A 22,932-nucleotide genomic window follows, 5' to 3' on the forward strand; every position below is an offset into this window, starting at 1 on the left:
TGGTAGCAACAGATCTTTAAATAATAAATCTTTAATTTATAACGGATTAATCTTTAACCTATTAAACTGAAAAATATCGTTGACAAAAAAAATTTAAGATAACGAGGCTCACATATGATGTAAGTTACAAAATCTCTATAGTCCTTGTCAATTGGTTGTTCATACCCATAATTTACAAAAATAATACAAAAAATTAAATAAACCTTGATAATTATTAGCAGGTTAAATATGTTTTCAAAGTTTCTATGCCTTGAAAATTGTAAACAAATTACTAATTTGTTTCACAGGTGTAAGTTTAGAGAATAATAGACTAACAAACAAAGATCATAAATTGAATTGACCATTCAAAAAAAAAAAGTTTAAAAACCAATTAAAGATTTTACTCAATTTTATCACAATATACAATTTCAACACTTATCTGATTTTCTCTAATTACTTATTCTTATGTTGCACTAATTGGATTTGTCATAATCATCTTAAAACCTTATCCACAAAAATTTATTTTGGGGCTTCAATGGCCTCAAAAACATCATCCAGACATCCACAAACTACTACAAACTTTAGCATATGAAACTCTGAAACAATATTAGCTCAAGCTCAATGGCTTTATTTTAGGACCTTCAATCTTCCATTGATGCTTCCAGCATTGAACTGGTTTGTCTCTCTTCTTTCCTTCCCCAACTTATGTTAAAGGCATGCTTCTTATACTTTGAATTTTATTGGAATTATTTTTGTTTAATATGCACCTTCATATATAGTTCATATATACTAGCACTTTGATGCCATTGTAAGTAATTTACATATAATTCTTACTAGTAATTTAAAAGATGATAGTCTTTTATGCAAATCATATCAATAGCATCATACTAAGATTATTAAAAATTCCATATTATAAAGCAGTGTGTTTGAGAAATTATTCTCAAACTACATGAAATATAAACTTGGACTCCTCCAACTTATGATGATGATGCAGAAACTGAAAAAACCACCCTTCTTCCCCCCAAAATAAAAGTGAAAAAAAAAAGACTAACCAACTTTAAATTGACATTGTTCCTCAGCATATCATTATTAATATCTATATACACAAATAGAGAAATAGCCGGATCATCCAGTCTTACCAAAATCAAGCCATTCAAAACCAACATTCTCATAATTGGCTGAGTTTGATAGAGGTGAAAAAAAAGAGTCCTTGGAGTATTCTTGACTTCTTTGCAGTTTGCACCCTACTGCTTTGCCTGCAAAATGCGAGTACAAATGAAAATCAGAGCAAGTATAAAATACCAATAGTGAAGTCGGCTATATAGATCAAACAACAGTTCGTGTCGTATCATAAACCATATCTGCATTTAAACCATTTATATTTAAACCTCTTTTAATAATTTCCATCTATACAATAATGCTACTATATTGACAAGCAATTTTCTATTTTTCATTTTTCCAAGGTGGTTGCAACTTGCAACTCCATTTGAAGATGTCGAAACAGATGAGGGACCATCATAAGCCTCAAATTTAAAAGGGGAACCAATTCATATTCTCCACTCATGTTCTTGAGAAGTTAACCATTGAAGCTTGAGAAGAGATGGTAATAGGCAAGTAATAAACAATGGTGGGTTTAAAGTTCAAACCAATCGCAAGTAGGTGATAATTCGAACTACAGAAACTAATCAGGTTACCTTGGATGGCAATATTACTGACTAAAAAGAAGTTTGTTTGTTGGGTTTACCTGTGAATACAAGAAGGTTCCAAGGATAGCGATGGCAGCTCCGAGTGCATTGACGGGTTGAACTGGTGTATGGAAGATAATGATTGAAGAAACTATAACAGATATACGCTTCATGGTGTTTCCAATGCTAAATGTCAAAGGAGAGATCTCATCCAAAGACATGTAGGACACCTGATTGTACAAATGATAAAATACGCTCTGAGCCGCCAACCACCTGTTGAACACAGTTATCAGCCATACATTTAGTTTATAGAACCAAAAGAGTAGATAACTCCAAATCAAAAGTTCAAACATATTAAACAGATCTTGTCAACTTCATAGTTAGCTGCAGAATAGGTTTATTACTTAATTCTAATTGCATAGCAGCATAAGTGAGGTACCTCATCACATGTCTTTTGCTCCTAAACAAAAAATTAGTTATATACTCTCACACATGGAGAAAAGCAAATAGCTAACTGTTTGAGAAATATCAAATAATTTGGAATTTCCCTAAAAGGACAAAAAAAGAAATGGAGAAGGCAATAGTTGTTTGTATCTAATCAAAGATCATGAAAACTTCAAGATATCATCTTATGTTCAGTTGAAAATATAGAGACAAAGATTAAGAAGATTGAAGCTGGCATAGCAAACATAATAGGGATAACATCAGATTGAGCAGTCAACTTTTATTTACCATATAAACTGAGGTCCGATCTGCGAGAGGGCGGTTTGCCATCCAGCTGCCCACATCTGTGGCCCCTCCACAGCAATTGCAAATGGTGTGAGAATTACCAATGACAACATAGATAAACAAGCGTAGTAATTCATTCCGCTGACAGAATTTCCCTTCATTCCCTTCTTTGAAAAGATATTACGGAAAACAAATGCCAAATTTGATATCATAGCCCCCATAAAACCTGTAATAAAAAGGTCAAGAAATCGAAGTTAGAACGGCGAAAAATTACTACTAATTGGTAACTTATGAGAACTACCTTCATGACAACATCCTCTAGAGGCATATGCACTCAAATATATAATAGCACATGTAAATTGTGTTAATAGGAATACAAGAATGTTGACTCAATAACTTAAAAGCATACTTTCATTTCTCTGAGTTAAAGTAAAATTCATGTTAGTTTATCATCCTATCTCCAAACTCTTGCTATGACAAAATAACAAAATGCAAAAGAACATGGTGGAATTCGCAAAAGTTCTTCAGAAGAAACGTTGCATATTTACCAATCATGTTGAAATTGAGCTCAGTCACAGCGGCAAGCGCACATCCACCGATGATCGGAATCAAAGACAAATAAACCGGCACCGGAAAGGTTTCACCCAAGATAAATCTGGAAACCAGTACACTGAAAGCAGGTTCCCCACTCTTGATGATATGAGTGAATGATACTGCAACCTTTGACATACTAACTGTTGCTGCTACATGTCCTATTGTATGTGCAACAGCAACCTGAAGCCAAAAAATAATAAAGAAAAAATTAAACACTAAGGTCCTTGTTCATCTATGAATATATATATACATAAAAATTACAGGGAAAAGCTGAAACTATTTATGAAAAATAAAATTCTCAGACAAAACTCCATCCTATTGATCTACATAGTTTATAATGAATTAGAATCAGCAACCTTGTCTGAAGTCAAACCACATAGAAATCCAGAGATGGGACCAAAATTGTTAAATAGAAAACAGAACAAAACAAAACTCCATGCATGAACAAACAAAAACATTGCTTTCACTTCTTGCCATCAAAATTTAATTTTATTCTCAGGAAACAAACAAAGAAACAAAAGTCCAGCCATCACTTACAGGGAACAAGGTCTTCCAAAACTCAAGATCAGTCTTAGGAGCCTCAGCAATCCTTGTGGCCCATGAAATCAACATCATGAGAGAACCACATGCAAGTGAGAGTGTTGAAGTGAGCCAAGGGTAAGGGTAAGCATTCAACACCTTCTTGTTATATATATTGAACACCACATTCAAAGCCCACCATGTTGCAAAGTATATCCCAATCTTCACCTTCTTAGCTGCCTCTGATGGAACCTTAGGAGAAGAAGCTCCTGCTCCTTCAACCTCTGATCTATCAGCCTCATATGCACCACAAGTCACAAACTCACTCTTCTCACGCCTCACTGAAAGGTTCCCAACACCACCAATAACAGCAGAAAGGTGCAGTGGCTTTTGCACCGAAACAAGAGATCTCTGTGATCTCTTCTCTCTTGTGATCATGGAAGGCAAAACAAGACGCCGTGACTGAACCTGGGTTGAACCCTTTTCACGGAAAACAAGCCCGGAGCCTCTGATCCCTGTTATTCCGGGTTGTTTCACCGTGCAGATCATTGTGTGATCGATGATGGGGTGGGGAAAAAAATGATAAAAATCAAAACTTTCCGATCAAAAGCTTAATGGGTTGTTGTTGTTGTAAATAATGATTGAATGCAAAACAGTAAAAAAGCAACAAGGGATCTGTTTTTATGTGCGTGTCAGTGTCAGAACCGTGAACTGAACTCTCACACACACGGACCCTGTCCCTTAAACACTGTTGTCACTTGTGATTTGTGAATGCGATGATGATGGTATTTAAGAATCTCTTAAACTCTATTATGATCTAGGTTTTGACCTTGATGCAGTTCTGACGGTGTATGCAAAAACCAGAGTTAGTGTACTGCAATAATGCACACACATAAATTAGATCATTATTACGTATAATATATATATTATTATTGAATGATTGATTATTAATTTAGGAAAATATCAGGCATCTAATTATTATAGGGAAAATTTGTAAGTTTATTTAAAGAAATGGTACATTGGAATCTGAATGAACAAAAGTAAACAATAATATAGGGGGTTGGTCAAACAGGGTTGGAGATAGCTTACATTATCTATTTGGTACTATCATTATAATAAATAATTGTCAAGCTTGGATGCATGAACGAACCAAATTATATTACTATATTGTGATGTGATTTGTGACTTGTGAGGTTTGGTGGTGGAGGCGTTTAGGGGATTTGGTGGTTCTGTTGCATTCTACAAGAAATATTTATACAACATAAAAATAAAATTGGATTGATTTAGTTCAAATTTGAGGAAAAAAACAAATTTGAATTGAATTAATTTAAGTTTTGAAACATTTTAAATTTTAAATAGAACACTAAATTTGAATCAATATTTGGTTTAAATTTTTAGGTTTAATTACATGTTCCCACCAAAATTTGTATAGATTTTATGATAAAAAATATTCTATTAAAATTAATTATTATATTTTTTTTGTTTTTAACAGTATCTCTCAATCCAATATTATGTATTTATGTATATTTATATATATTATCTTTATAAGTCTACTTTTTTTTCTTTTGGGTGAATTAATATAAGTCTACTTTCATATATTCTCTTTCGTTCAATTTTGGAATCATACAGTAGGTGGTGGACGTTCCTCTTTTTTTATTTTGTAGATATTTTGTTTGGTCTTCAATTTTTGTAGAATAAAATAATTGGGCCATGAGTACTGTGAATTTGGGCCCATTATGCAATAGGCCCAATAAAATTTTTGAAATTCTAATTTTCTTAAACCCTAGTATAGTACTATTACTAGTTTACTACACTGAGAAGCTGCTTTTACCTTCTCTCTCTCTCTCTCTCATGCTGCTTCGACTTTCAATGCTCTGAAACCCTAACAACTTCAGATTCAGAGCAAAACCTTACTCAAAACCGCAACAATGTCGATGTCAAAGAGCTCCAAGATGCTTCAATACATTAACTACCGAATGAGGGTCACTATCCAAGACGGCCGTCAGCTCGTCGGAAAATTTATGGCCTTCGACCGCCACATGAACCTCGTCCTCGGTGACTGCGAAGAGTTCCGGAAGCTTCCACCGGCCAAGGGAAAAAAAACCGCGCCAGGAGAAGACCGCGAGGACCGCCGCACACTTGGCCTGGTTCTCTTACGCGGCGAGGAGGTTATCTCCATGACCGTCGAGGGTCCTCCGCCGCCTGAAGAGTCACGTGCTAAGGCCGTCAACGCCGCCGCAATGGGCGGTCCTGGCATCGGCCGTGCCGCAGGCCGAGGTATCCCCGCAGCTCCAGTTGTCCAGGCCCAGCCCGGGCTGGCTGGGCCTGTCCGTGGTGTTGGTGGACCAGCTCCCGGCATGATGCAGCCGCAGATCTCGCGCCCGCCGCAGCTTTCGGCGCCACCAGTTTCTTATCCCGGCGGTGCACCGGTTATGCGGCCGCCTGGCCAGATGCCGGGGTATCCTGGTCAGGGTCCACCGCAAATGGCACGAGGCCCGCCACCTCCGATGCCGCCTGGGCAATTTGCACCACCCAGGCCCGGTGGTGGGCCTCCACAGCCTTTCCCTGTTCCGCCACAGTTTGGGCAGCGGCCTATGGGTCCTCCACCACCTGGTCAGATGGTGAGAGGGCCTCCTGCTCCGCCAAGGCCGGGGATGCCCGCCCCGCCTCCGCCTCGTCCTGGGATGCCTCCTCCACCTGGCAGCGGCGTTCCGGTGTTTGGACCTCCTCGCCCAGGCATGCCTCCTCCACCGAACCCACAAAACCAGCAACAGCAGTAGTGGTAATGAACTAGGTAATTTCTTTTCTTTTCTTCTTCTATTTTGATTTGTTTGTGATAACTGATATAGCCTGTGTTTTATGGTTATCTAGCATAATTTGTGTAGGATTATATTTTTCTTTTTGTTTTTGTCTAAGATTGTGATGTCTTGATGGACGAAGAGTGGTTCGTGGAAGTTCATGAAATTAAGATACGATGGGAATTTTCAGTCTTGAAATAAAAATGAAATTGTTCATAGTGTATTTTGGTAGTATGATTTGTAGATATGTTAGAATGCTATCACTAGAAGCAATTAGCTGCAGACAACGAAGACAGTGTTTGGCATATCATAGTCATACTCATAAACAGTTTATGAGTTTACTTTTGGATATAGGGTATAGTCCTAATCAATCATTTTGTTAGTTTATGATTGAGTAACAGAAGGAAATCAGTTAGTTGGTATGAAGTTTATTAGTATAATTGGTAGCAGCAACTTACATGAGTTTTGTGATAAACCTTTTGTCTTTCACTTGTACCTTTGTATATGTGGGTTTATTTATAGGGAATTTCTATGGATTTTCTTCCTTTGTGTTTGTGATTTGACTGTGAATCCTGCTAATTGAATTAGGTAGCCTTCATTGTCAAACAATTTTGGTTTATTTAAATAATAATGTAGCTAATTTGAACTATCTATGGATGACTTTACTATGAATAAACTATCTATAGATGCTTTTGTTCTCCCCCAAAATGAAATACACTGTCTCTCACTTTTCATAGTTGAGCTGAACCCGTGACCATGTATCTTAGATTTCAGTTTTCATTTTATTCTCTTATTCACTTTTCCATAGCCATTGAAGTTGTTATTAATTCCAAGGTCAAACTCGATACCTCCTGCTGAAGATTCTCCTTTATCCTCAAGTCTGGATTCATTCTGTGGTTTTCATGCAGGATTCTAGTCAGCACAACTGTTTAGCTTTATTTTGGGCGTTTCAATGCTAGTCAATGGTATTTTGCTAATAAATAACGGAATAAAATTTACTTGGTTAATATTTTTGTCTCTCTGTGGATGACAAATAACAGAATCAAAAGAGAAGGAGAGGGAGGGGGAGGGGGAAGATAATTAGAATAACTTAGTATACTTCTGTCACATATGTTCCCATTTTCTGTCGAATATATTTCATTGCCTTGCATAAAACAGATTTTCAGAACAAGCATGTTTTATAGGATGTGATTAAATTTGTCACATCTATTTGGCATAAAGCTAATGTTCTTTTTAGAGGACTTTCCCACTTAAACATGTTGAGATTTGTAAGCTACACTTCATAGAAAGTACTTTAAATCTCTCTCTCTCTCTCTCTCTCTCTCTCTCTTTTTTCCCATGATCTTCCATAGAGGATCTCTTACCCTCCATTTCCTTTTATTATCTTCTCTCATTCTTAATCATATTCTTTTTTATAGAAAAATGCATTTCATTAATCAAATAATAGAAATTATTGAAGCTGAATTAACTGATTGACTCCTTAGACTACATATTTGGAATATAAATTAAAGAGTGATTCTAGGTAACCAACTTTTTTTGGCCAACATCAGCCAACTTTTTTAAAATTATTTTGTTTATCTTATAATCTAGACGCTAACTCGTAAATCTTTAACCTTAAATCCTAAATTATAAACCTAAACACTAATGTTGGCTAACTAAAAGGTGGTTCTCTATACTTTCGTTAAATTAAAACATGATACAGATTGTTGTGTTTATCTCATTTTGGTTGGGTACTTTTACATGAGCTGAATAATTTGGTATTAATATTATTATACTAGTACATTCTATTCATTCTATATAAAAGTATTACCCACTAGTTAGAAGTGGGGCTGTCTGTTACCTGGTGTTCTCTGTGACCAATCTGTTCTTTAATTGTACGGTCATATCCATTGAATTATGTGCCTCTGCTTTTTTCTATCTACATTTTCAGCAACCTTTATTTTTTGCTGACATGTTAACACTACTTTCAGCCAGTTCACTGGTTATTGTAAAATCTTTGTGGGCTAAATTTTTTATGTAGAATTCCATTTTTTTGTATGGTCACTTGTTACAACTAATTTATTAAATCTTTAACTTGGATTTGTATTAGCATCTTGTAGTTCATTTTTGTCTTATCTGCTCTGACCTATGGTTAACTAGCATCCCTCGTTTTTTTTTCTCTACTAAACAGAGATGTTTAAATTACTGTGCAGCTAAATTCGAGTTGTTATTGTTGGTGCTCTGAAGAATTGAAGATTTGGACCTTCGACATGTGCATGTTGCAAACCATCTTGTAGTTAAGCGGTGATTGTTGCTTGTACAACCTAGATCATTCTCTTGTTAGGGAATTTTTTTAAATGTGTTGATGAGAAGTTCTATGTTAGAAAATCATGTTTTCGGGGAGCTTATGCTATTGCAGCCTGAGCATTAGACTTATAAATCAATTGTGTAGATTGTCAAGAAAGGAACAAAAATATGATGCCGGATTGCAAAGACAGTGTACTGATTTGTGAGTGTAGGACCGATCTGTGACCCCCATATATTTCTGATTACATAATATACTTATGACTTGGGTAATGTTGAGCAATCTTTTTAGCTATCTACAATTATTTTTGGCTATTGTTTTTATAAATTATACTGCATATTTAAGGTAGTTTTCCATGGTACATGAATCAATAAATCTCTGTTTCTGGGTATAAAACTCGTTACATTTATCTTTCCAAATCATAAGTAGAGAAATGGAGCATGGAAGGTTAGTCAAAATCTCAGGATGTATATTTGTTAACGTTCGTTAGTGCAGAATTAATTGCATTCTTCATTATCTATTTCTTGTTTTTAATCATTACTTTACATCATAGGTGTCTTGCCGTCAATTAATATTTGCATAAGTTGGATTTTTATAATGATCTTTTTGGTATAATTTGCACCCTTGTACAAAACTCTTAATTTACCAATATTTTCCATCCTCTCAAAAAATAAGTAAAAAATGTAATCAATAGTTGACTATTAAAAATAACACAACTTATAGCTGGAAAACATTTATATGAATTTGAGATGATTAGTGTAGTCACATAATCGCATCACTTAAGATGAATCTTCTTGTCCTCCCCGTTATACGATAGCAGAAAAGAATTCAAATCATAATTGTCGAACCTTTCTTAAATCATACTTTTGAGTTTAAGAGGTTTGTAAAATTGGTTGTTTCATGCCAAATTGCCAATGCGTTTGAACTTAAGATGCAATTTGGTAAAAGCAAGGATCAGAAATCACTGTCTCCAACATCTTACAAACACATTTGCAAACACGAATTGACTTGATAGGGAAGTTTGATTAGAATGTTACCACGGTACCACCTTTTATGTTGTCAATTACTATTAATAAAATTAGAATTTAGAATTTTATGTATATTATTAGGTAGAAATTCAGGTACAGTCAACTTCACATGAAGTTGATAATTGAGAGCCGTTAGATGAAAATTTAGTCAAATTATTTAACCGTTTTCACCTATCAACTTTAGGTGAAGTTGACTACATTTGAATTTTCACCATATTATTATTTAAAATATTTCATACAGTTAATTAATTCAACTAATTTTTTATGTATAGAAAATACTCATTTTTATATGATGATTCAAGTGTGCATGAAAAATAAATAAATAATAAAATTAAAATTAAAATTAAAATTACATATGATTGTTGTTTCAATTCTGTTAGGTAGAGAATCAAAATTCTGAACAACGTAAACAATGGATTAATTTGTTTAGTCTACTGAGGATTAAAAAAAATCACCCCAATTCAAGTAAATAAAAAACTATTTTAACCGTATCATTGGAAATTTTAACCACCTTCTCCTTTTTAGCCTTTGTTACATTATCTTCTAATCTAAACCTCTTCTCTAGTGTCACCATCTCGTCACCAATCAAGAACATACATTCCATTTGTATGAAAAATAAACATTTTATTTGCATTAAGAATAAATATCTCATTTGTATGAAAATAAACATTTATATGCATATATAAAATTTCTCACTGCATACTTTTTCACAACATCGACCTGTGCGTCTAAACATGATGTTGTAGATGTAGTCTTTTGGATCCATGTTGTGCGGCGTTATGAGGTTTAGGGTGAAGGGAGTGGAGGAAGGAGGGAAGAAAGAAGCCAGAACCGCCATGAAATCTCGCAAAAAAAAGTTAAAAATCAATTACGTGTCACAATATGATAAAATAAATCTTTAAGATGGGAACAAAAAATAAAATAAAATTCAAAACAACACCGAGCGAGTACTATTTATGTTTCAAACTCCTCCTTCATCACTAAGCGAGTCAGAGATAGACACTGACTCAGTGAGGGGTTTCTGTTTTCTATCTTAAAACGCGCCGAGTCAAACGAGTCACAGTCAGCGAGCTGAGTTGAACCAGGTGCTTGCTTTTTCACTCTTTCTCCATTGTGTTGTTTTTTGCATTATGGGCATTCCAAAGTTCGAGTCTTTTTTTCTTCTTCGTCGTTTCAATATCTATTTCTTACGGTTTCATCATCTGGGGTAGCATCAAATAATCAAATTTTTTATAAAAGAATCGTGGGGTTTCGAGGTTTTTCAGTTTTTCCTTTTGTTTCTTTTGATCAGCTTGATATGTTAGCTTTTGTTTTAGCTCGAGAATTTGAATTCGGCTTGCAAAATGGCACTGTTATGTTTTGTTCTGCTTGTCTCTCTCTTTCTCTTTTTTGCGGTGATTTTTTGTTTGTATTGAATTTATGAATTGCATTTGTCATCTTCATGCAAAATTTTCAGACAGGGGTGGCAACGGAACGGGTAGGGGCGGGTTTTTGCTCTACCCGAACCCGTCCCGCCGAACAATAATTCGCATAAAATCCGTCCCACTCCTATCCGCAGGTAGAAAAAGCTTGAACCCTAACCCGCTCCTGCGGGTACTCGCCTCGCCCCTACCCGTCCCTATAATTATTATAATTCAATAAATAAAATTAAATTTCAAAATTTATATAACCATCATCACATACATAACATAAATTAAAGTAAAACTTTAAATATAATATAATATTATTAATCATTTTACTAATTATTTTACATAGATTATATATTAAAATTATATGTATTATATATATAGCGGGGCAGGTAGGGGCGGGTATTACCTAAACCCGACCCCACCCCGCCCCGCACAAGAACCCGTCCTTATAAAAATCCACCCCGATGCGGGACGGGTAATTATCCGCCCCGAACAGGTAGAGACGGGGTGGGTACCTGCGGGTTCGGGTGGTGTTGCCATTCCTATTTTCAGACGTTCGGTGTTTTTTTATTCATATCTTAGATACACTCTTATGGCTGCACCTCTTTTTAAAATTAAAAATAATTAATTAATAATCTAATTTATAATTTTAATTTTTTATTTTTTATTCTATTATTCACATTATAATTCAGGTTAATAATTAAATTAATCTTAAAATGTGGAATATTTTTTAAATTTGTTAATAAAAATCTTTTTAACTAAATTAGTTCTTTAAATATTATGAATAGTCATATTTATCTTTTAGTGATTTCATTAATAACTTTTGTCAACAATTAATGATATAAAACATAATTGATAATATACATAATACTTGACATGTCTAATTAAACGTTGACTAAATATATTCATAAAAATTTATTAATTTAGTCCATTTTTTCAATTGCATAAACTATATATTATGATCTAACGACTAAATTGATAAATTTTCATAAACATATTTCGTCAGTAATTAAACCCCAAAATGGTCCCTGAGATTGGCGTTGTGCACTAAAATCGTCCTTGAGATTCTAATTGCACCAATTACGTCCCTGAAATTGAAAAAAGTGCACCATATGAGTCCCTGACCCTTTTTCCATTAACGACGTGATGACATGGCATAATGACGTGGACTGTAAGTGACACGTGTTACTTCATGATTTGGCCACGTGTACTGGTATGATGATGTGGTGAATAGTGACACGTGGCATGCTAACATGGATAGTTGTGCCACGTGTCAATGTTATTTGGCCACGTGTTCGTTTGTGCCACATGTCGCAACAATATTCGTCCACGTGTCATCCATTATGTCATCGTTGTATATGCACCAAATTAGTCCCTCACTTTGCATTAAGTGACTCATTTTAATTCCTGAAATTGAATGTCGTGCACCAAATTAGTCATTTCACCAATTTTTTCTCATTTTTTTAAATTTAAAATTTTTAATATCTTGAATAGACTAATTTCAATTCTATTTTTTCATATATCGTTTAAATACAAGTGCTTTCATAAAAAAAATTTAAGATTTTAGTTTTAATTATATAATTTTTTTAATAATTTAACATTGGTAGATTTTATAAGTATATTATTATAAAAAAATAATTATATGATTAATTAGACACATTTTTTTATAAAAAAACATGTGTTTTTAACAAAAAATTAATAATTAAAATAAATATTTTTTCTTATGAAATGCACGTTTTCGTTATGTGTAAATGAGCTAGATTGAAGACACTTCAAGCATCTTCATTACCATCTCCGACCTCTGCAGTCTAGACGAAAGAGGTCGGAGATGGTAATGAGAGAAGCTTGAAATGTCTTTACGTCAACTCCAAGACGGCAGTTAGGGGTATCCGCAAGAAAAAAAATATTTTATAAAAGCACTGAAAGAGGTCGGGGATGGTAGTGAAGGTGCTTGAAATGTCTTCATGTCAATTCTAAGTCGACGGTTAGGGTATTCGCAAGAGAAAAAATATTTTATAAAAACACTTTTATTTGAAGAACATGTGAAAAAATAGAATTGAAATTAATGTATTAAAAAATATTGAGAATTTTGAATTTATATAAAAAAATAAGAAAAAACTGGTGAAGGGACTAGTTTAGTGCACGACATTCAATTTCAGGGACTAAAATGAGTCAGTTAATGCAAAGTGAGGGACTAATTTAGTGCATATACAATGATGACATAATGGATGACACGTGGACGAATACTATTACGACACATGGCACAAACGGACACGTGGCCAAATAACATTGTGACACGTGGCACAACCATCCACGTCAGCATGCTACGTATCACTGTTCACCACATCATCATACCATTACACGTGGTCAAATTATGAAATGACACGTGTCACTTACAGTCTACGTCATCATGCCATGTCATGACGTCGTTAATGAAAAATGGGTCAGGGACTAATATGGTGCACTTTTTTCAATCTTAGGGACGTAATTTGTGCAATTGGAATCTCAATGACGATTTTAGTGTAAGACGCCAATCTCAAGAACCATTTTAGGATTTAACTCAACCAATTAAATATATTAAATATCATATATACTATTAGTTAACATTTTACGTTAACAATCATTGTTTTAAAATTATTAATAGAGTCAATTAATTTATAATATTTAAAAAATTAATTTAATTAAAAAAAATTAACAATAAATTTAAAAAATAACCTATTTTTGAAGGATTAACTTCACTATTAACTCTTTATAATTATCATCTTTTTCCTATAGTTTTCCTTGTTTATATCAAACAGGCCCAGTGGCCCAGACCCACAACATCAACGACGAAAAGCAACTATCCAGAGACCGCGTAGCCAATCTATCTTCCAGCCTCCGCCCTTTCCGTCGCGAGCTCCGCCACCAATCGCCACCACAACCAAATCCTCGGCCCCCCTAGCCACCGCCATCAAAGTCATCTCGAAGCCCCCTTTTCAGGTTCGTTCTTAGAATCTCTCTCTCTCTCTCTCTCTCTCTCTCTCTCTCTCTCTTTTATATATCTCTGATTCCCTATGATTCCTATGGATAAGAGATTTGATATTTCTTTGTATGCAACCGTTATAATGTGACTCTAATTCCTGAATTATTCAATTTCTCTGTTATGTTTGTAATCTGAAAACAACCACTGAATTAGGGTTTCTTTTGTTTGTTTTTAGTTTTTTTTGTCTGAAACATTTGAAGCGGATAATCCATGGGGAAAAACGAATTTCTTACACCGAAAGCGATCGCGAATCGAATCAAGGCAAAAGGGCTGCAGAAGCTTAGGTGGTACTGCCAGATGTGCCAGAAGCAATGCCGAGACGAGAATGGGTTCAAATGCCACTGCATGAGTGAAAGCCACCAGCGCCAGATGCAGATTTTTGGCCAAAACCCCCATCGGATTATCGAGGGTTATTCCGAGGAGTTTGAGACATCTTTCCTTGAGCACATGAAGCGCAGCCATCGGTTCAGCCGCATTGCTGCCACCGTGGTTTATAATGAGTACATCAATGACAGGCATCATGTTCATATGAACTCCACTCAGTGGGCAACTCTTACAGAGTTTGTCAAGTACTTGGGTCGAACGGGGAAGTGTAAGGTTGAGGAAACACCTAAGGGTTGGTTCATTACGTATATAGATAGAGATTCTGAGACCCTTTTCAAGGAGAGGTTGAAGAATAAGAGGATCAAGGCAGATATGGTGGAGGAAGAGAAGCAAGAGAAGGAGATTATGAAACAGATCGAAAAAGCTGAGCAATTGATGCAACGGTCAGATACCACTGAGGCTGATCAGGCTTCAAGGGTCGAGGCTCCGAGGGAACTAAATGTGGAAGATGGAGTTAAGATAGGATTTTCTCTTGGCGCATCGGCTAAGCCTGTGATCAAAGAGAAACACGAGTCATCGAAGAAGGTTGTGTTTGATGAGGATGAGGAAGATAAATACAAGGAAAGGAATCCAGGAAATAGTTTGAAGAGAAAAGAGAGTGGCGGTGGAGGAAAATCGACCTTGGAAGAATTGATTAGGGAAGAGGAGAAGAAAAAGGAGAAAATCAACAGGAAGGACTATTGGTTGCATGAGGGAATCATTGTTAAGGTTATGAGCAAGGCCTTGGCAGAGAAGGGGTACTACAAGCAAAAGGGTGTGGTGAGAAAGGTGATTGACAAATATGTTGGGGAAATTGAGATGCTTGAAAGCAAGCATGTGCTGAGAGTCGATCAGGAAGAGCTTGAAACTGTGATTCCACAAGTTGGGGGCCGTGTAAAAATTGTCAATGGTGCATATCGTGGATCAACTGCGAAACTTTTGGGGGTGGATACGGATCATTTTTGCGCAAAGGTGCAGATAGAGAAAGGTGCCTATGATGGCAGGGTACTCAAAACTGTGGAATATGAAGACATTTGTAAAATAGCACAATGAGTTTGGTGAGAATAATAACCAAGTGATTCTGTGTTAAGTTGGTTGAATAACTGTTTGTTCTCATGTATTTGTCTATATGAGATCAATCATGACGATAATCTTCCCTGTTATAAGATTGAATGCGTGCTTATTGACAAAGGAGAATCTTTTTACTTTCCGGTAGTAAGAAAATTGTGGGGAGATGGTGATTATAAGCTCCAAACTACAATGTTATATGTGCAATTAATGAACAACTCAATTTTAGAACGCAATGGTTCAATGTTAAGGTTGAGGTGTTGTCTTCTGCTTACATGTATATACATTCGATTATTCTTATATCAGTTGCACATACAAAGAAAAAGGTTATGAGTTGCACATATGAAGAAAAAGGATATGATTATGAATTTCTTTCTTCTGCTTCATTATATTAAGATATAAAAGAATTTCTTACTCAAATTTATAAGGTTTATTTGGTGTCCAAACTACACTTTTTCATGCATAGTTTATTGAATTTCATCATGAGCTGATTAAGATAAATCTTCACGCCAATTTGTATATACCATGTAGTATGGAACAGGACGACTTAGAGAAGCGTTGATGCCACTCAGTTATTTTCAGAATCTATACTTCCCCTTTTATAAGATTGAACATGACTCAGAATTAGATGAATCATCAGGTAAGAATAAACAATATCAAAGAGTTACATTTATTACATAAGAACAAAAAATAGTAACATGTAACTCGATACATTAAAACAAAAATAAACCTTTGATCTACTACACCCTGCTGCCTTAATCTACAAAATATATCTTGACAACTCAAGTCAAGAATACCAAAATTTGTCCTACCGATGAAACACTAACAGAATACAAGATATTCAATTACAAAATTTTAAAATGGAAGTGATGAATGATTGGGCTTAAATGTTGATCATTGCCGGGCGATTTGTTTCCTCCGGTCTGACAAACTTGGAAAGCACCTTCACATCACAAATCCAATGGAAGCATCAAGAGGTAACTGCTGAAAACATGACATGAAGTCGGTCAGCAGGCGAGTCGTAGGAGCTACACAAATATAGCAATTGAGAGCTCTTATATGCACTACTTAGTAGTTAGTATACACTTCTCTTATATACCTATTAAAAGTGATTGATAAAAAGTGAGAGAAGATAAAAAATTTGTCTTTTATATCATAAACGAAAGGTGTACAAGAAAGGTGCACAATAAAAGTGGTACAATTCTCCATTGACAAAGTATTAATGAGTGCCATATAGCAGTAGTAGTTGATAACATCAACATTCAAGCCCTGAGATGGCCAAGACAAGCACTAATGATCTTATGATTAAAAACGGAAAGTCAATTTATATATATCTGTAGATAAATAAGTTATTATAGCTTCATGCATCACTTAACAACAGTCCAACTGAGGGACTTACTTTGAAGATGTTGCTATGAAGTTTCAGATATCCTGCTCATCCATCTCCTCAAGAATAACATATTTGCCAGCAGAATCTGTTGTGTGAAGTACTGCCACCTCGCCCTCACCAAAATGGCCCTTCTGAAGCTTCAGATATCTAAAATAGAAAAAAGATCGAAAAAACATATAAATAAGCATAATAAAATTAAAGGAAAAAGAATTTTGGAAGACAAGTTTGTTGATGACTTACTTGTACCAGTTGAATAAACTGACACCAAACAGAATAGTGCAGAGACCGAGTCCTTTCACCCATGTAAATTTATCATGAAAGTACAATACCGCAACCTACACATAAACAGCATATAATCAGAAAGTGCAAGTAAATCTACAATCAGCAACTGCAACACTAAGAAACCTCTATCCTATTCGAACATAACATGCAACAGTTATAAAAAATATAGTACTAAATTAATTCATATACTGAAGCAATGTAATCTTGACAGAATGATACCGAAAGGATCTGGTAATAAACATACAAGATTAAGAGAGACCACTGGATATTCATATCAAAAGATAAGAACAATATCGAAACGTAGTTCATACCAATATGGTGACGGCCTCCTTGACTACCCCTGCTATTGTGACTGTGACTGCACTGGTTACTGAGACCAAAAAATATTCGGTTAACACCTGGAACAAGAAAAAATATCATATAGTTGCCTGTTGAGACTGTAAGTTTTAAGCAGAAGAGAAAGAAAAGAGAAGAAGAAAGATTATTAAACAATATGGACGTATTATTCTGATAGAACATGATGTGTTTACGAGAGAGGAATACTATCTCTGTTTATAACGAAGTGAAATCCTAATCCTAGTTAAGTAAGGATTAAGGAAATGATCATGAAATAAGTAGATATCTCAGGTAATCCTAGGAGATATGATTTGATATGCTGAAATATGATAGAGACATTACAAGATATTCTCCTTATTTCTAACAAAGCGTATCTCAAAAAAGTCAATAAGAAGCTAGTTGTGTTAGATCAGAGCACAAATGAATCTTGAAGGGAATACCATTACCATGAAAAAGGCAAGAATGCCCCCCAAAATCATCAGGAAGAAACTTTGAGTAATATGCCTTGAATCATCAAAGTATTTGTTGTTATGGAGTTCATGCCATGGATCTAATGCAAGAGAGAGAAGTGCAGTTGCCACTGCCATTACTGGTGCCACATAGCTCATAAGCGTAAGTGGATCTTTTAGACCTGAAACATTTGAAAATGCACATAAAGGCTTTGCTAGAGACTATAATAGAACTTATAAAATTTGTATTAGTGAAGTAAGGGATAAAGGACACTACTTACATCTAAGATTCTAACATCGAAAATATCTTTTGATTTATCTCATGAAATTATCCTTGCCATTACCTATCTCCTAGATATCAATCCTGGTTGAGATTTTAAGCCTATTCATTAAGGTCTATATATATTTGCCTTCATCTCCTAAATATACTAAGGAGTATGGAGGATTTAGTTCAACATATGAAATGAATAAATAATGGAGAGAGTAGTGACCTATGTAAACTAATTTATTGCTATTTACAACTACAAATGGTGTACAATGATCTCTTAAACATCTGCTTTAGTTTTCTAGCAATCATATGATCTCTCATGCTTAGGAATATTTATGATATCTTAGGTATAAAGTACACATCTACCCTTTTTTTTAAAGTACATCTGCATTTTCGCACAAAGATTCTACTATCAATTTATACAGGAACAAAAAAAAAGGCACTAAGTTATATTAAATTTAAGGGTTGATTGACTGAAACCAACAAGAAATAAATAAGCAAAAGATTATTTTAACCAATAAAGTTTATCAAATATATTGTAAAAAATCTATTATGAATGAAGATGTGCCTAATGATTCATGTGGAGTTATACAGGGAACTTACCATAGGTTTCTTTCTTCAATTTGGTTTTTGTGTCAACATGCACAAGAAGAATGAAAATTAGGTTCCGCGGCAACAAAACAAGGTAAGAATACTAGTTACTAAGGGCACAAAGAAAAATAATGAAACTTTAATGTGGTTCTGCAAGTGCTCACTTGTATTTTATACATACAGACTTTTTAAGCAAAAGAAAAAAAATGCAAATATCATACCTGCAAAAGGATCTGGGTCATACACCAGCGGAACCCAGACATAACAGCAGCAAGCATAACAAGTATAAACCCCCATAACTGAAATTCTGTCTCCTTTGCAACTGCAGTGCACAGAAATAAAGATGGGTATGTGTGTGAATTCTCAATGTGGTATGTTTTCCTAATGCTTGAAAAGTTCGCTGGGCAAGCTCCAATTGAAAATTTAAAATCAAGAAACTTGTAATCGTGATACTATATAGAACTGAGAAACATTCACCATGACGGTAAAAAAGAATCAAAACCCAATATTAGTTGAAATATTTAACTGGTTCACTGTTCAATAGTTTGCTAAACAATGTTGAGGTATTAACTGGAAAAACCAAAATTCAGAATGGACTAGGAACTTCCAAGAGCACACAAAGACATAGGGGGCCATTATAAATTCTGATAAACATTCCAAAATATCATGGAAAAGCAAATTAAGTAAATTAACAATGTAAGATCAACTCCTCTCCAGAAGCTATTTCACATAAAAAATTACAATGTTTCAAGAAATCGCATATTCAACATGGAACAATATGATGGAACCATGGAACTATTAATAATTAGCATCCATATTCAGCTAATCTTTGTTAATGCCAGTTGGAAGCTATATTGCGTCAGATGTTCTGATTTTGAAAGTGCAAATAAATGCAAATTAAAACGAGAAGCTCTTAGACTGAACATGCCTGTTAGTAATATGCCGACAGAGATGACTACGATGATGCCAGATAGTTTATAGCTTGGTGCCTCCAACCTTCCAACAAATATTTGACAATTCAATGGCAAAAACATGAATTGAAACGATTGACTTGTTTATATTTGAATACGCACACAGATGACATATGAGGAAAAGAGAAAATTACCGGAATGCAAAAGCAAACAGAAGGAGAAAAATTGGAGCCCCAGACTTACACTGCCAGTGGAAAGGACAATGAAGTTAGGGAAGAAGAATAATATCTTCTACAAAATAGAGGGCGATGTAGTGAAATGAGATGTGACATTACAAAAGAATTTAAACAAATATTTCCCTCAGGTTACATAGAGAAGAATAGAAATATCACCTACCATTGTAGCAAACGTGACAGAGATGGAAATTAAAGATGCATTGCTCAGGTTAACATCCAATGCTGTTCCAAGAGCAGTCGGCACAACTGTGAAAGGCAAAGTCCATCTGTGGCATTAGTTGATAGAAAAGTTAATATAAAGAGTGATGAGATTTTTGCATGAAAAACAGCTTCACTGTAAAGAAATGACACAAGATTTTTTAAATTTAAAAAAAAAGGAAAAGAAGGAAGGGGGAAGGATTTTTTGTTTTTTTGGGGGGGGGGGGGGGGGTAACTATAACAGAAACGTGGCATGCCTTCAAATATCCCAAGTAGTGTTATAACTATACATTTTGTTAGTATTTTCCAAGTCAGAATAACAACTACAACAAAGAGCAATGAACTATAACAGTCAATTACACAAACTTAATGACCAAAAATAAAAAATGTATCTAGAAGTTTTAATATGGAATACCCAATCAGCATAACCAAGTGAGCAGATAACAATAGCGATAATGAGATAGCAGAGTTCAAAGGCTACCTTTCAAAAAGTAATCCCTCCAAGACATGACAACACCAGTTTGAAATTTATGAGACCAGCACCAGGTAATAATCCTTGATAGGACACCTTGCATTATGAAGTGGAAAGTATTCATCATATAAGGAGCCGGGAACTTCCCCATATCAGCTCCTAATAGAGTTTTATTGTACCTGTTCAAATTAGTAGAAAAACAAGAAAATGTGAATCGTAAATAACCTTACATAGTGTATCTATGCATGTGATGACCACTTGTATCAAGAAGAAACTTACAGGGTCAAACATAGACTGAATGTGTACCAAATAAGAATGAAAAAAAAGGTCTTTAAAATATATCCCACAGAAATAGGATTGCGGGAGCTTTTCGCCAAAGATCCATGATCTTCCAAGGACATGGAGGAGTCAACATGAGTCAGTCCCCCTGTAGGCCTGTTCTCAATATCAAAAGGCACATGCTTCTCAGATCCATTTACTCTCCGATGAATTGAATCTTCATCCATGTTACTAGCACCATACAAAATGCTATGCTGAAACTTTAGGTGAAACAGTCTCTCCCTTTCTAAAGGCCCTCTTTGTAGCTCCTGATGAAACAATAATTCAAAACAAGGGTCTTCGTCCACAAGATCATTCCTTGCATTTCCTAATTCCCGATTCAAATGGACTTCTTCGTCCGCATCACACCAGCTTGAAAATGAAGGCTCTCTGCCAAAGACAGAACCTACTCTTCCACTGTTGCCACCAGTGATCCTAGCAAAGTTGCCCTTGTCAGAATCCAATTCACTCTGTACCATTTCCTTCTGTATGTCGAATTATTGCCATTTATATACTCCACAACAAATCCAGCATACTCTTTGACCAAAACCAACTACTTAACCTCACTTGGGTGCATAACAAAGCCAGGGCATAAGCTGCCTTTCTAGCACAGGACCTGGTTTCATAATCAAATTCATCAAATTACGCCTGCATGATGGACTTAAAATCATTGATCAGTGATCAAAGAATAAACAAATTAAACATTGATTGTCATTACATCTTAGAACAATAAGCCAAGATATTTTTAAAAACCAAAAGAAACAATTGCTCCTTGATAGACACCACCATTTTGCAGTTAGATTAAGCTTAATGTTCATAGAAGACAGGTACATCTTCCCTATTCATCTAAATGAAGCAATAATGATATAAACATTGATTGTTTAGAAACTACTAGGAAAGACCAATTCTTCAAATTTTTTATTGAAATTAGTTTATGCTAACTATGCAATGTTAGACAATGCAATGAAAATAACAATAACAAAATACGGAATGTGTGTGTCAGAGAGAAAGAGAAGCTAAATACAAATTATGGTGGTTATTTTCTTCAATCATTGGGACCATTATCTATTCGTCTTGAAAACAAAGATACAAGGACCCATTCGAGCTAAAGCTAGCTCGCACGCGACCAATATGATAAAAATGCAAACTTTGGGATCAAAAACTATTTTTTTTATTAATGTATCTTTTGTTTGTATATAGAAATCATCATCCATCCCAATTCCATAACAATAAGAAAAGACCCACGATGAATTAGTTATTGAAATGAACATTTGGCGGGGAACAATGAATGAAACTGACCTAAGGAAGATTGAGAGAGAGAGATCCAATCTGGGTCGGTGCGATCAAGCTTTTTTGTGTGCGGAAAAAAATCGGTCTTTGAGATGGAATTGGATTGAATGTCGTTATTGTTTGTTGAAGACGGCACCTCAAATCATATGAACGTCAAATTCATTGTTCATATTTGTGAATTCCGATTTTTGCATTTTGCTGCTAAAGCTTAATGCTTTCAGCTTTGAACAATGTCAAGATAACTCTACTTTGCATTTTTAGTTACATTATATTGTAAAAATTATGTTGTAATTAAATTGTACATTTTGCAATATGCAAATATTCCCTTTTTATATATTTAGTAATTTCATTTGTTTAGTTGTAGAATTGTTAATAAGAGACAGTATTTATATTTTTTTATAGTTATAGAATTTATAATTTAAAAGATATATAAAAGAATATCACTATCAATATTCACATAGTTGATTTACACATGTACCAAAAAAAATGCTGTAAAAGTTTAACATATATTTTTTAAAGTTATTTCTATAGTGCTTATTATTTAGGATTGAATTTTTACCGAATTGTTTTTATAATCTATTAATTTTTGAAAAAAGAAAAAATAGGTCATTGACTTTTTGATCCGCAAATATTTAAATTTTTTAGAGTTCGAAAATATATTTAAGTCTTTATCCTTTTAAAATCTAGACATATTGATTTTCCATGTTTATTTG

General features: G+C 34.7%; 4 protein-coding genes and 1 long non-coding RNA gene across 7 annotated transcripts; 3 read left to right on the forward strand and 2 right to left on the reverse strand.

Moving 5' to 3' along the window:
* Nucleotides 1–454: 454 nt before the first annotated feature.
* On the forward strand, nucleotides 455–1,938 carry LOC130941036 (uncharacterized). Its single transcript, XR_009070517.1, has 2 exons — nucleotides 455–654; nucleotides 1,443–1,938. It is a non-coding gene; the product is annotated as an uncharacterized LOC130941036 (long non-coding RNA).
* LOC130941035 (glucose-6-phosphate/phosphate translocator 1, chloroplastic-like) lies at nucleotides 837–4,383 on the reverse strand. Its single transcript, XM_057869391.1, has 5 exons — nucleotides 3,525–4,383; nucleotides 2,942–3,167; nucleotides 2,397–2,619; nucleotides 1,724–1,937; nucleotides 837–1,235 (listed from the first exon to the last, which is right to left on the reverse strand). The coding sequence occupies exons 1-5, from the start codon at nucleotides 4,053–4,055 to the stop codon at nucleotides 1,224–1,226; spliced, it is 1,206 nt and encodes a 401-aa protein (XP_057725374.1). The 5' UTR covers nucleotides 4,056–4,383; the 3' UTR covers nucleotides 837–1,223.
* Nucleotides 4,384–5,321: 938 nt separating this feature from the next.
* On the forward strand, nucleotides 5,322–8,891 carry LOC130939124 (uncharacterized). The gene is made up of 2 exons (XM_057867220.1): nucleotides 5,322–6,300; nucleotides 8,497–8,891. Exon 1 carries the CDS (start codon nucleotides 5,435–5,437, stop codon nucleotides 6,284–6,286), a length of 852 nt encoding a protein of 283 aa, XP_057723203.1. The 5' UTR covers nucleotides 5,322–5,434; the 3' UTR covers nucleotides 6,287–6,300; nucleotides 8,497–8,891.
* A 4,923-nt stretch (nucleotides 8,892–13,814) lies between these two features.
* LOC130942222 (KIN17-like protein) lies at nucleotides 13,815–15,821 on the forward strand. The gene is made up of 2 exons (XM_057870930.1): nucleotides 13,815–14,004; nucleotides 14,223–15,821. Exon 2 carries the CDS (start codon nucleotides 14,258–14,260, stop codon nucleotides 15,461–15,463), a length of 1,206 nt encoding a protein of 401 aa, XP_057726913.1. The 5' UTR covers nucleotides 13,815–14,004; nucleotides 14,223–14,257; the 3' UTR covers nucleotides 15,464–15,821.
* A 362-nt stretch (nucleotides 15,822–16,183) lies between these two features.
* On the reverse strand, nucleotides 16,184–22,466 carry LOC130941579 (probable sugar phosphate/phosphate translocator At1g06470). Of its 3 annotated transcripts, none has more exons than XM_057870136.1 (13): nucleotides 22,229–22,466; nucleotides 20,891–21,545; nucleotides 20,621–20,790; nucleotides 20,102–20,187; nucleotides 19,900–19,949; nucleotides 19,723–19,790; nucleotides 19,016–19,116; nucleotides 18,807–18,819; nucleotides 17,933–18,117; nucleotides 17,462–17,548; nucleotides 17,109–17,203; nucleotides 16,878–17,015; nucleotides 16,184–16,459 (listed from the first exon to the last, which is right to left on the reverse strand). In XM_057870136.1, the coding sequence occupies exons 2-12, from the start codon at nucleotides 21,406–21,408 to the stop codon at nucleotides 16,901–16,903; spliced, it is 1,488 nt and encodes a 495-aa protein (XP_057726119.1). In that variant the 5' UTR covers nucleotides 21,409–21,545; nucleotides 22,229–22,466; the 3' UTR covers nucleotides 16,184–16,459; nucleotides 16,878–16,900. The 3 variants fall into 3 exon arrangements, with proteins under 3 accessions (XP_057726119.1, XP_057726120.1, XP_057726121.1); XM_057870137.1 differs by having other exon boundaries at nucleotides 16,184–16,462; XM_057870138.1 differs by having other exon boundaries at nucleotides 20,891–21,577.
* Nucleotides 22,467–22,932: the final 466 nt, after the last annotated feature.

Source organism: Arachis stenosperma, chromosome 7 (genome assembly GCF_014773155.1).
Source record: "Arachis stenosperma cultivar V10309 chromosome 7, arast.V10309.gnm1.PFL2, whole genome shotgun sequence".
NCBI lineage: Eukaryota > Viridiplantae > Streptophyta > Magnoliopsida > Fabales > Fabaceae > Arachis > Arachis stenosperma.

Bases quoted from the DNA above. Each gene is read 5' to 3' on its own strand.
- LOC130941035 (XM_057869391.1), bottom strand. From the start codon at position 4,055: ATGATCTGCACGGTGAAACAACCCGGAATAACAGGGATCAGAGGCTCC. The intron at 2,620-2,941 runs GTAAATATGCAA...TTTTTATTACAG, and splicing joins GCTCAATTTCAACATGATTG to GTTTTATGGGGGCTATGATA. The intron at 1,938-2,396 runs GTAAATAAAAGT...TGTGTTCAACAG, and splicing joins ATCGGACCTCAGTTTATATG to GTGGTTGGCGGCTCAGAGCG.
- LOC130939124 (XM_057867220.1), top strand. From the start codon at position 5,435: ATGTCGATGTCAAAGAGCTCCAAGATGCTTCAATACATTAACTACCGA.
- LOC130942222 (XM_057870930.1), top strand. From the start codon at position 14,258: ATGGGGAAAAACGAATTTCTTACACCGAAAGCGATCGCGAATCGAATC.
- LOC130941579 (XM_057870136.1), bottom strand. From the start codon at position 21,408: ATGGTACAGAGTGAATTGGATTCTGACAAGGGCAACTTTGCTAGGATC. The intron at 20,188-20,620 runs GTAGCCTTTGAA...TGCCTTTCACAG, and splicing joins GAGGGATTACTTTTTGAAAG to TTGTGCCGACTGCTCTTGGA. The intron at 17,549-17,932 runs GTAATGGTATTC...TTCTTGTTCCAG, and splicing joins GCATTCTTGCCTTTTTCATG to GTGTTAACCGAATATTTTTT.